The sequence below is a fragment of the Carcharodon carcharias genome, chromosome 8, assembly GCF_017639515.1.
Source record: "Carcharodon carcharias isolate sCarCar2 chromosome 8, sCarCar2.pri, whole genome shotgun sequence".
In the NCBI taxonomy this organism is placed as follows: Eukaryota; Metazoa; Chordata; class Chondrichthyes; order Lamniformes; family Lamnidae; genus Carcharodon; species Carcharodon carcharias.
This window is the reverse complement of record NC_054474.1, coordinates 27,901,825-27,915,673: the sequence shown is the minus strand read 5'-3', so window position 1 is coordinate 27,915,673 and position 13,849 is coordinate 27,901,825. Positions and strand designations below refer to the sequence as shown.

The 13,849-nt window shown below is 42.7% G+C and overlaps 1 protein-coding gene across 1 annotated transcript in view; it reads right to left on the bottom strand.

Moving 5' to 3' along the window:
• Positions 1–13,849, bottom strand: part of LOC121280981 (teneurin-2-like) — a 787,212-nt gene that overhangs the window by 725,431 nt on the left and 47,932 nt on the right. Inside the window, exon 2 of the mRNA XM_041193486.1 lies at positions 3,317–3,586. Within this exon, the coding sequence (XP_041049420.1) occupies positions 3,317–3,586 (270 nt within the window). The remainder of the gene's footprint in view (positions 1–3,316; positions 3,587–13,849) is intronic.

Here is a 13,849-nt window from a genome sequence, read left to right as displayed (position 1 = left end):
TTTTTGGAAAATTTTAATAAAGAAAAAATAAAATTTTTAAGACATGTCCCCTCATGTGACAGTGTCACATGGGCTGGGACATGTCAATTAACTTTAATAAAAACTTTCACTCAATGTATAAACACTTCATGAAAACTCATCTCGCCCTTGGGTGAGGTTTCACGATAAATGAGAAAGCCACCTGGGCTCTTCGCCTGCCCGCCAAAATTAAGGTTGGACAGGCAGCTCCGTCAATTAATTTAATTGATATTTAAATGGCCTTAATAGACCTTTGACAGTTCAGTGGGCGGGCAGCTGACTCCAATACGCGCCTACCAAACTGAAGATCTGAATGACGCGAGCTGACATCGGGACACATGCCCCTGATTGCCGACCCAAAAATTCTGGCCATGTAACCCCAGCAAAGGTCAGCATGGTAGCTAAGTGAACTAGTGACATCTAGTGGTAGCAAAAAAGGTTATGCTCCATGACATTATTGGTACAGCTATTGTAGCAAAAGCCGCAGAAAAATGATTAAGATCAATTTATCTAATAATGGGCAACAAGGATTGGATTTTCCCCTTGGAGACAGGAAACAGTAGCCACGTCTGAATTTGTGTCAGAAACTCACCTCGCACGGGAAGCTGGCTGAGTTTCAGATATTCCAGGGAATAGACGCTTAACAGTTATGGAGACAAGTTTTCTGTCCAATTAAAGCTAGTGGGAATCAGGATTGGAGATGGGTTTCAGATACACAAGGCAGCCAGCACTCAGGCTGCTGGTTGCCCTAAGAGAGAGCCAAAGCCCGCCACCGCACCACAGGGAAGGGAGATGTCAGGGGAGCACAAGAAATGCGCCAATAAGGGAGAGAAGGGAGGTCCTTTTCCCAGAGGATGGCATGAGGAGGTCACCTCGTCATGCAGCAGGGGCACCTCTCTGTTCAGCACCATCTCCCTCTGCCTCCAATTCCTCCTCCTCTCTTCCCTCCTCCCTTGGTGAGTTGTCCCTTTCCTCACCCTCCTCAAGGCCCATATCTTTCTGGAGAGCCAGGTTATGGAAAACAAAGCAAACCAACACAATGAATGAGACCCTTGCAGGAGTGTTGCAGAGCACCGCCTGACTGGTCCAGGCACCAGTTCCAGTTGCCTCTGAGCCCACGATGCCCCATCAGTTATGATCCTGATATGATGTCCAGGATCAGTAAGGAAGGCATCTGTCACAAGGGTGATGCATAGTGTGCAGCTGCCTATGACATGTCACAAAAGACCGCACTGATGAGGCCACAGATGTCTGTGACCATCTACTTAGAGAGTTGTAGTTTCCTTCGGCACTGGTTCTGTCATCTACATCTGCAACAGGAACCAGAGGACACATTGGGGGAGTATTTATTTTAACCACCAACTTATGATGATATGGATCTGCACTGTCTGAAAGGGGAGTGGAAGTAGATTCAATAGTAACTTGTAAAATGAAATTGGATATATACTTGAAAGGGAAACATTTACAAGGCTTTGTGGAAAAAGAAAGGGACTAATTGATAGCTCTTTCAGAAAGCTGGTCCAGGCATAATGGACCAAATACCCTCTTTCTGTGTTGTATGAATCTAGGAAATAAAGACACATTTTTTAGCTTGTTCATTCTCATTTGTCCTAAGTTTCCTTGATGTATGTGATCCACACTTTGTCTGAGGCAGATATGCTGGTTAAGAGAAGCATCAGACAGGCAGATGAACCTCAGCGAGCTCAACTGAGAATATAAACTTTATCTTTGAATTTGATTCTACAGTTAAGATTTACTTTCATATCAAAGGTTTTGAAAAATTGATCTTGTTCCCAGTTCTGCTATGCTGTGCCAAAGTGCTGTATAACAGGTTGTCATGTGCACCTTCAAACATATGAAAAGGGTGTGAAAAGAACCTCAAACTCATCAAGCCCAACCTTTGTCTATACATGATGCAACTACTGCACCAACAGCCTAAACCTACCTTGGGAAAAGCAAAGCAAAGGGAAAATAATTAACCAATTCAGGAAAGACTATCTAACTCATTAATGCAATCAAACCAAGCTCTAGGAGGCTCACAGCTCTACACACTTAACTAGTAACTTACTTTTTATCACTAGAAACATCCTCTATACACAGGGACTTGTCAAGTTGCTGTTCAAAATGCTATAATGTATCAGCACCCATTGCGTGTTTAGGTAAAGGGCAATGACTCTGAAAAGAAATACTTCATGGCATTCTGGCTAGCTCTTTGGTTATGTATTTTTTATGTATGCCATCTAGTTCTGCAATTGTTTTCTAACTTCAATGACCTATCCACCAGGCCCAGTCCAATTCCTTCATCCACCTAAAATCTCAGTTGTATCCATACTAACCCAAAGTAAACAGCCCTATCTCCTGAACACTATCATCATAAATGCCAGGTATCATTCTACAATCATCCCCTGCAATTTTTCCATGTATGGGGACCAAAATTAGATAAATGCACACACAAAAAGTACAAACACACAAAGGTGTGACCAGCCAGAAGTTAAAAGAGGCAAATATCCATAATCGAATCATAATCAAATCCTACTTTAATCATTAGCTTCCCCTACAGCAAATAGATTGAACTTAGGTGTCAGCATATAAATTGGCCATATGTTGTGCGAAAACATTCACAAGTGGAAGCAGGAAACCTCCCGGCAAAGTAAAACCCTTATTTCAGTTCCGACACTTTGTTGTTCCCACATAAAGAGATTTGATTATGAGATGAAAGGGTCAACATGTGGCCCTCTAGTGAAGGTGTTGCACCATGACCTTACCACAGGGTAGTGCAGTCAGCTAGGTTGCTACCAGTCAGAGCTTTAATGATACAAGAGTTTAAAATTATTCATCAAGAGGTGCATTTGAGCAATCTTTGTTCGCTGGCTACATTTTATGTATTTTTGGAAACAAAAGTCAGTTGTATAGATTTTTGTGCCTTGTAAGTAGGAACAATACTAAGTAAAATGAATAATTTGCTTCAAACCTTTAGCCACTAAACCAGATATTGGCCCATGGTAAGTTGCCAGTGCCATGACTTCATCACTTGTATTCATTATCTTATGTTGCCACTCCCTGATCTTCCTCTGGACCTAAACTATGAGTTAAAAATAAGCCTTCTAAAGTATCATGAACACCATGATACAATGGTATAAGTTGGAAATAGAAATAAAATGGATTTCTTTGCAAACTTATCTTGCTTACTGTACCACAGCAGCAAAAACAGTAGAAACCATTATGAACAGCAGCTTCCCATTTCCACGTGGTGGTAAGACTGAAAGCTGTGCATTTACTGGCTTTTAAACAGACATACCTGTTTCCTCATCAGATTCCTTCTCGTTCTCTGAATCGGTCAATGTGAGGGCTGAATTCTCCCGACTGGACAGCCCTGAGCTGCGTCTGGATTTGATGCCCCTCCCCCATAACCTAATAGCATGCTCTGGAGAAATGGCACCTTCTGTTTCAGAGTCAGCGTCGCTGAGGGAATATCCACGATGGAAGAGCCCCATGTCTGGACAGTAAGCAGTGCTGCGGTGAGGGGAGGGCTCACAGATTCCCAGCTCTGTCAGTGTGAAATTGGCTCCTGCACATAAACAAAAGAAGGATACACATCACGCACTCCCTACTTACAGAGATAGTGCAATCATACTCTAGAGTATTAGATATGTACAGTGAGCAGTGACATGGAACTCAGCCAGTTCCAGCTTGAGCTCTTTATCTCGATTCCTAATAAATTGTATAATAACAGTGAAAATCTTGAATTTGTATTAAAAAAACATAAATATTTCAGAAATTATTGCAGCCTGTGTATCTTTGCACTTGCACTCAGATATTCTCATACTTCATGATTTATCCATTGCTACAATCCCTTCTTATACACCTCGCACTCACCAGAATAGCTCTCTCTCAAATACCCAATACTTCCCACAAAAATATATCTCACACTCATCACGAGAATACTTTCTGAAGCATACACCACACCTCATCATAATGCTCTTGGATATCTACACTTCTCAATTTGGTGCTCTGACATATCCCACAATTCTCACTCAGGGGAGGCAGTGGTGTAGTAGGGCAGATGGTGGCGTAGTAGTATTGTCACTGGGCTAATAATCCAGAGACCCAGGGTAATGCTTTGTGCAGGGTTACGGGCAAAAGATAGGAGATTGGCACTAAGTTAAAATGCTCAGCGAGCCGGTGCAGACACGATGGGCCGAATGGCCTCCTTCTGAACTGTAACAATTCTGTGATTCTGATTCTGTTCATATCCCACCATGGCAGATGGTGGAATTTTTAATTCAATAAATATCTGCAATTAAAAGCTAAATGATGACCATGAAACCATTGTTGATTGTCACAAAAACCCATCTGGTTTATTAATGTCCTTTAGGGTAGGAAATCTGCCATCCTCACCTGGTCTGGCCTATATGTGACTTCACACCCACATCAATGTGGTTGACTCTTAAAAGCCCTCTGAACAATGGCAATTATGGATGGGCAATAAATGCTGGCCTAGCCAGTGACTCCCACATCCCATGAATGAATAACACAAAAGAAGAATCACGTAGTATGTCAGCAGCACCCTGATATGCTTCACACTTTTCTTTGTAAGTCACTGATGCACCTTGATAAAACTGTGGTTAGGCCACAACAAGCATCGTGTCCAGTTCTGGTCACCACGCTTGAGGAAGGATGTGAGGGTCATTGAGAGAATGCAGAGGAGATTTATAAAAATGGTTCCAGACTTGGGGAACTTTAGCTACAAGGTTAGGTTGGAGAAGCTGGGGTTGTTCTCCTTGAAGCAAAGGAGATTGAGGGGAAATCTGAGAGAGGTGCACAATATTATGAAATGTTTAGATAAGGTAGACAGGAAAAAAGATTCCCATTAATTGATGATACAAGGTCTACAGGAATCAAGCGGTGCACAGATTGGCACACACCAAGGTACCTTAGGTAGCACCTTCCAAACCCATGACTGCTACCATCTAAAAGGACAAGGGCAGCAGGCACATGGGGACACCGCCACATGGAAGTTCCCCTCCAAGCCACTCACCATCCTGACTTGGAAATATATCGCTGTTCCTTCACTGTCACTAGGTCAAAATCCTGGAACTCCCTCCCAAACAGCACTGCAGGTGTACCTACACCACATGGACTGCAGCGGTTCAAGAAGGCAGCTCAACACCACCTTCTCAAGGCAATTAGGTGTGAGCAATAAAATGCTGGCCTAGTTAACAATGCCTCCATCCCATGAATGAATAAAACAAAACATTAAAGTTTGGGGCAAAAGATGCAGTGGGAATGTGAGGAAGAACTTTTTAAATATTGAGGGCAATTCGTATGTCACTAATGTCTTGCTAACAATTGCTTTTTCATACTCGCAAAGCTAAGTACAACTCCCCATTAAGTTGCTGCTGTAGGACCATCAAAAGGGGCCCCACCTGAATATCTCACCTCCAGATCAGTGAGCTGCTTTTCAGGAGAACATTTCACATTGGCAGCTCACCGACCATGTTATAGACAGCCAAGGATCAAAGTCAGTTGAATCCCACACTGACTCTTCTGGATGGTTGCTGTGTATGCTTCAACCTGCTTGATTAATGCATCACACCAAAAATCACACCATTATCTGTGAGGAAGGAGCGGCGCTTCAAAAATTGTTACACCCATTCATCAAATGAATTAATGTTTAGAAACCAACTGGGAAGCCCCTCATTTCAAATTGAGATGTCAATGCAAAGTAAAACTTGTTGGGCTGCAAATCAGACGAATGTCCTGACTGTGCCAGTTTCCCACAGGATGAAATAGGCTAAAGTTACCCCCTGGTGCGTTCGCCAAATAGCTGTCAGTGAATATTTTTGAAGCAAGTATTTACTTATTTAGTAATGACCAATTTCCTGTCAAATGGGTATAAATACCGCCTGCAGCAGTAAGCAGTGGGCTTTGCTCCAAGGTATTTCCAGCTGTGAAGCAAAAGGTATTTTATGTAGTTGAATTATCTGTCAGTGGGATATGGACATTTTATTCCTAAAACAATAGTTGCCATCCCCTTCTGCTTTGCTGCCTAACCCAGGTTGTTCTTTTCTGATTGAGCAATTTTGAATATGTGTTGCCAGTTGTGTGAAAAGCACATGGCTGGACTCCTGTTCAGTGGTGGTTTCTGTGGCTTGAAAATATACTTTAAATGTGCCACATGGTATCAAGCACCCCTTCCATTTGATTTTAACACTGCTTCACAATCTGCTGTTTGAAACCGTAGGCTGATTAAACATCAACCTAGAGCTGATTGACATGAAATGCTCACAGTAGCATTGCAGCCTGTGGTGACTGAGCAGGAACTGCAGTGTTATGGCCAGCTTCCAGATACCCCCAGGTACTGCACCTGTAGGTTCAATGCCGAATGAAGGCCTCGATTTCAGTGTTTGCCCAATCACAGATACTTATAGATGAGGAAAGCCACTCGGCCAATAAACAACCTTATGTTCCCAATTGATGTTCAGAATTTCAGTCCAAGTGTTGACCACCCTCTCCATGAATTAGAATCCCATGACATCAGCAGTAAAGTTGTTGTTTTCTACCTGGAAACCATGTACTCTCGTCCTACTCCCGCTGTTTAATTCACAGCAGAATTTTGGAAAGTCCTTTCTCATACCATCTACTATCTTTAGTACCTCTTCAGTACATGTCTTAGACATGCAGGCTGGAAAGCTCAAGTCACAGCAGTCAGTCTTTCCTTTTAGTTCAGATCGCTGACACTGGAGATCAGCCTCTGCACTGCTTCCAGTGTTCTTGAATGTCTCTCAGTGAATGTTTCACGGTGATCAGACCAAGACACAGTAATCGTGGTGTGATCTGACAAGTTTATATGTGCTGTGAGCCTTCCTGCTGTGTAATCTTGCATCCCTGACTATATTGCACACGTATTTAATAAGAGTACAGTTTGATTACACCTCCCTTTGGCTTGTATTCTACTCTATTAGCTATGTAGTTTAACATTACAACAAAAGCAATACATGCCAGTTACAGGAAATCTGAAATAAAAGCAGAAAATGTTGGAAGCACTCAGCAGGACAGGCAGCATCTGTGGAGAGCAAAATAGAGTTAACATTTCAGTTTGATCATCTTTCATTAGAACTGATGAAAGGTCATCGACCTGAAGCATTAACCCTGTATCTTTCTCCACAGATGCTGCCTGTCCTGCTGAGTGTTTCCAGCATCTTCTATTTTTAGTCCAGCATTATATTGGTTTTGTTGATCGCTACTCTGTATTGGCTGAATATATTGAACATTGAGGCAACTAAGGTGCCTTGGTCTCTTACAGCTATACCGCTGTCAAGAAGTACACATGTTGCTGTGTTCATTTGTACTTTCTAATAATGCTTTCAGTGTTGCAGAGCTGTGAAACCATTGAAAGCTTCTAGCTAAAAGGCAAAAGGTGTTCTGACCTCAGAATCTGCAATCAGACCATGTTAACACTATCTCCCGAATGCAGAAATAAATGGTCATGTGTGGCAGTGATTCTGCCCAATTAATAGGTTTATGATAATGAAATAATATAATAATATGGTTTCAATAGTGCAGATGAATTCAATGCATTTACAGAAAGAAATGTACTTACTACCAAATGAACATTAAATTGCTTGCATTCCTGCCCATCTACATACAAAGTATAAGACAAAACAGGACATTATTGCATGTCTCGACTGGCATTGCTTTTAATCTATTTATATTTTCCTCTACCCTACAGTTCTCCTGATGCTGCTTCATGGTTTCTCATTTCTAGGTTCTGCTGCTTTCATGCCCAGTAGAGGTTCCCAGCTGTCCCTCCAGCCCTTGCCATTTCTTGAAACCAACTGCATCCTCCTTGCTTTTTTCTAAGCCCCAGCTAACTTGTGTGCCTGGGTTATCCCTTCCTGGCCTTTTTCTAGACCCAGCAGCCTTTTCGAGGCTATTGCTTCATCTCCATACATTCTCAGTATTTTTTCTAATCGCCTGTTCCTCACCTTTTTCCACCTCCGGCTTCCTTTTTCCTGGCATTCCATTCTTTTTCCTCACTGTTTCAGTCCTACCAACTGTCATTCCTGGCACGTAGGTCTCTGCAGCTGTTAACCTGGCTGCTTCTCGCTCATCAATTGCCCTTGCTGGCAGATCTATGATTCTCTTGCTGTTCCAATGCTGTTCTGCATCTCCATATCTTCAAGTTCAGGCCTCATTGTGATGGGCCTCACCATCTAAATTGCTTCATGTGTACAGTCTTGCAGATATGTTCGGGCTACCTTAAGGCCCATTCTTCACAAGAAAACTGTTTGGCATCTTAAACTTATCCTGCCTATAGAGAGTGATTATTGAATCAATCCATTTTAACTATTAGCAAGAACATCAACAACAACCTCCATTTAAATAGCAACTTTAACATAATAAAATGCCCTACAATAGGAGCATGAAAAAATAAAATTTGGCATTGAGCCACTGGATGCGATATTTAGGGCAGATGATCAAAAGCTTGTCCAAAGAGGTAGGTTTTTACGAAATGGCTGAAAGGAGGAAAGAGAGGTAGAGAGGCTGAGAGGTGTAGGGAGGAAATTCCAGAGCTTATGACCTTGGCATTTGAAGGCACTGCCACCAATGGTGGAGCAATTAAAACTGGGGATATTCAAAAGTCCAAAATTAGAGGAGTCGTAGGGTTGGAGGAGATGACCAGCAATAGAGAGGGGCGAGGCCATGAGAATATTTCAAAGCAAGGATTAGAATTTTAAAATCAAGACATTACCAGGCCAGAAGCCAGTGAAGTCCAATGAGTGCCAATGTGCTGGGTGAGCTGAACTTGGTGTGAGTTGGGTCTTGGATGATAGAGTTTTGAATGAGTTCAGACTTTCAGATGGTGGGCTTGGGTGGGGGGGTCATGACTGCGTTTGAATAGTAAAGTCTAGAGATAACACAGGCATGGAAGAGGGTTTCAGCAGCAGGAGAACTGAGGTGAGGCAGAGATGGGCGATGTTAAGTAGCTGGAGATAGGCAGCCTTAGTGATGGTGCAGATATATGATTGGAAGATTGGAAAGTCAATTATAACACCAAGGTTGGGAATGGTTCAGTTCAGCCTCAGATAGTTGCCAGGGAGAGGGAAAGTAAGGATAAAAACAAAAAACTGCGGATGCTGGAAATCCAAAACAAAAACAGAATTACCTGGAAAAACTCAGCAGGTCTGGCAGCATCGGCAGAGAAGAAAAGAGTTGACGTTTCGAGTCCTCATGACCCTTCCATAGAACTGAGCGAATATAAGGAGAGGGGTGAAATATAAATTGGTTTAAGGTGGTGGGGTGAGAAGTTGGGGGCGGGGGGGCGGTGTGGTTGTAGGGACAAGCAAGCAGTGATAGGAACAGATAATCAAAAGATGTCACAGACAAAAGAACAAAAGAACACAGGTGTTGAAGGTAGTGATATTATCTAAACGAATGTGCTAATTAAGAATGGATGGTAGGGCACGCAAGGTACAGTTCTATTGGGGGTGGGGTGGAAAGACTAGCGGGGCATAAAAGATTTAAAAATAATGGAAATAGGTGGGAAAAGAACAATCGATATAACTAATTGGAAAAAACAAAAGGAAAGGGGAAGAAACAGAAAGGGGGTGGGGATGGAGGAGGGAGTTCAAGATCTAAAGTTGTTGAATTCAATATTCAGTCCGGAAGGATGTAAAGTGCCTAGTCGGAAGATGAGGTGCTGTTCCTCCAGTTTGCGCTGGGCTTCACTGGAACAATGCAGCAAGCCAAGGACAGACATGTGGGCAAGAGAGCAGGGTGGAGTGTTAAAATGGCAAGCGACAGGGAGGTTTGGGTCATTCTTGCGGACAGACCACAAGTGTTCTGCAAAGCGGTCGCCCAGTTTACGTTTGGTCTCTCCAATGTAGAGGAGACTGCATTGGAAGCAACAAATGCAATAGACTAAGTTGGGGGAAATGCAAGTGAAATGCTGCTTCACTTGAAAGGAGTGTTTGGGCCCTTGGACGGTGAGGAGAGAGGAAGTGAAGGGGCAAGTGTTGCATCTTTTGTGTGGGCATGGGGAGGTGCCATACGTGGGGGTTGAGGAGTAGAGGGTGATGGAGGAGTGGACCAGGGTGTCCCGGAGGGAATGATCCCTACGGAATGCTGCCAGGGGGGGTGAAGGGAAGATGTGTTTGGTGGTGGCATCATGCTGGAGTTGGCGGAAATGGTGGAGGATGATCCTTTGAATGTGGAGGCTGGTGGGGTGATAAGTGAGGACAAGGGAGACCCTATCATGTTTCTGGAAGGGAGGAGAAGGTGTGAGGGCGGATGCGCGGGAGATGGGCTGGACACGGTTGAGGGCCCTGTCAACGACCGTGGGTGGAAAACCTCGGTTAAGGAAGAAGGAGGACATGTCAGAGGAACTGCTTTTATAAGTAACATCATCAGAACAGATGCGATGGAGGTGAAGGAACTGAGAGAATGGGATGGAGTCCTTACAGGAAGCGGGGTGTGAGGAGCGGTAGTCGAGGTAGCTGTGGGAGTCGGTAGGCTTGTACTGGATATTGGTGGACAGTGGAAAGTAGGGAATGGGTGAGGTGAGGTGAGAGCAATTGCCTTTGACATAAAGGCAGCGTTTAACTGAGTGTAGCATCAAGAAGTCCTAGCAAAATTGAAGTCAATGGGAATCAACGGGTAAACTCTTAATTGGTTGGAGTCACACTTAGCACAAAGGAATGTGGCTGCAATTGTTGGAGTCCAAGCATCTCAGCCCCAGGACATTGCTGCAGGAGTTCCTCAGAGCAAGGTGCGAGCCCATCCATCTGCAGCTGCTTCATCAATGACTTTCCCTCCATCATAAGGTCAGAAGTGGGGATGTTTACTGATGATTGTTCAGTAACAGTTGCAGCTCCTCAAATAGTGAAACAGTCCATGCCTGCATGCAGCAAGGCCTGGACAACATTCAAGCCTGGGCTGATAGGTGGCAAGTAACATTCATGCCACACAAGTGCCAGGCAATGATCATCTCCAACGAGAGAGAATCTGACCATCTCCCCTTGGCATTCAATGGCATTACCAACACTGAATCCCCCACTATCAACATCCAGGGAGTTTACTATTGTAATATGGACTGAAAAGCCTGAAATAATGGCTCACTTGGCTAACTTTCAGCAGCCTCTTATGTTATGGGATTGTACATATAGCAAGTTATATCAAGTCGAATTGGTGTGAACAGAGACTGGAAGGGACCAGCTGGGCTGGGTGTTATGAGAATCAGTCAGGGAGCATGTAACCTTTTAGTCCCCTGGCTGAGTAATGCAGAGAGCTGGAGGGGAATTGCCAGTTTTTCTGAGGGTTAAAACAGAACGCCTGGGTGAAAGAGACCAGTTCCTTTCTGTGGGTTAAAGAAAAGAGATTGAATAGCAAGACAGGGGACTGTGTGGAATATTCAGCTTTGTGAGTATCATCCAGGAAAAGTCATATAGATAAAAGCAAAATACTGTACATGCTGGAAATCTAAAAAAAAAACAGGAAATACTGGAAAAACTCAGCAGGTCTGGCAACATCTGTGGAGAGAGAAACAGAGTTAATGTTGAGTCCATATGACTCTTCTTCAGAGCGCTGAAATATTAACTCTGATTCTCTCTCCATAGGCGATGCCAGGCCTGTTGAGTTTTTTCCAGCACTTCCCGTTTTAAAGTCACATTGGTTATCATTTGTGACTTTGATAGGAGCCATTTTGATAATGTGGTAAGAACAACCCAGAAACTTGATTGGAGGCATTCAAGGATGGAATTCTGGGGGAAATGGGCCCAGATTTTGGAAGTGACAACACATTCAAATACTTTGAATTGGAATGAATGGGTGGAAGTAGGGCTTTAGTTTGCATGGATGGAGGTATCAAGAGTTTTGTTTTGAGGAGAGAATGATGCAGATCTGAAAGAGAGGGGAACAGTGTCTGATGTGAGAGAGTCTTTAACAATCTTGGCTAACATGGAAGCCAGGAGGGGAAGTTGAGTGATTAGTTGTTTAGCGGGTCAAAGGATCAGAAGGTGGGTCTCATGGACAGAATGGGCTCAGAGAAGGTTGAGCAGAGATAGGAGAGAAACTAGAGAAAGATGCAAGTTCAGGGCTAGTGTAGGGGGAACCTTAAATAAACTGTTATACTAATGCTTATTATTCTCCACATCATATTTTCTCTCCAAAACATTTTAATATATCAAGATGATTACAAATCAGGACGTATTTATTCTTTAAAAAAAAATGATGAATGTGTTAAAATCAACTGTGCGATGGAAAAACCGAGATACTTGGAAGCCACCTTCCAAAGTACCAGCGCTGACTCTTTCAGAATGCAGTTGGACTTTTTGCCAAATATATAGCCACCAGGTAGCATTAAAGATCAATCACAACAATAATGATCAGCACTGAAGACACTTGTCTTTCCCATCATCTGAAAAAATCCACTTGTCACAGGCTGTATGCCAAATAAATGGGAAAAGTCTCATGTCAGGAATCTGACATGACTTTAGTTAAGATGTCACAACATAGCAATAGCCACTCCAACCATTGCTGTTGTGCTCAGGCTGATAGCAAATCTCTTTTATCAGTTACCAGTTCCAATTTGCCAATTAGCTCATCTACTTTTCCCATGTATGGGCACAATATAAAAAAAAACACATTCAGCAATTGCAAGGAGAATAACAGATACTTGGGAGTGCTTACCAAGTTATTCCCATGAACCTCATTTTAATACAGTTGCTGAGTAGCAGTTTCAATTTGCTCTGTCTTGTGGGTATTCAGAACTGTGTCACTTTTACCACTAGTTCATATAATATAGAGAATATTTTTTTTAAATAAGGCTGTAACCCACTTTATAGATAACCTCAAAAATCATCCGAATCAGAGAATGTGTCACATTAAACATAGAAAAACAGACGGTTCTAAGAAAATCCTTTCTAGTGCTTTATGATTGGAACTTTACAATATTGTTTTTTAAGCAAGTTGTTGCCTAAGCTGAGTTTTAGTCAGCAGCTGTCCACAAAGAAGCAAGGCTGTATGTGTAGTGCTCTGTTAAAATATAGCCATTAAAATAGCACTTAATAGAGTACGATTCACCTGCAATGGTCAAAGGGCTTCTCCCTACAGTCCTAATGCAAACTCCAGATACTGTGCAAGAAAAGCCAGTATTTACTGCTGTAAGCTTTTCTCGGATTTTGAAGGGCACTAAGCTCACATACTAAGTCTATATCTCTCCCAGACTGTCAAGTCCTGGTGAAAAAACAGTTAAGAACAGCTGTTGAGGATTTATCTATTCTTACCAGCTGTTCTTGCTGGCATAACTCTTGTTTTCCATTACTCTAACAATTCAATGAATTTTAGTGATGTTGGGGTATTACCATTCCTATTGATTACCTTTGTAGGTATAGGCAGTAGGAGCATGGCGTCTTAGCAAGAGAAAAACGTATGATCAATAATGGAATCGGTCTTAAACTTCACTTGTAAAGAGGCTAGGACACCACTCAACATGATAGGCCACATGCTACTTTGAAGACACAGATCCAGATTGCTAAAACAATGCTGCCTCTTTAGTTTGCTCATTATGTTCCAAGAAAGCACTCCACTTTTGTATTCACAGAACAAACACACTACTGACAAAGGGAATGGTCTTGAATTTCGGTAAGTATTCTGTGGTGAAGATTGGTTTGAGAAGAAAGACAATCCAGCAGCATTGATAAAAGTCCTTTCCAGTGAGTTAAATGTTGAGCCATTAGAGAAGACCTGTCACAGTGCATCTCAAAACAACTGTGCTATTAGGCAAATTATAGCCTGTCTCTCGTTTTAAGGCATGAGCAGTGCTTTCTGC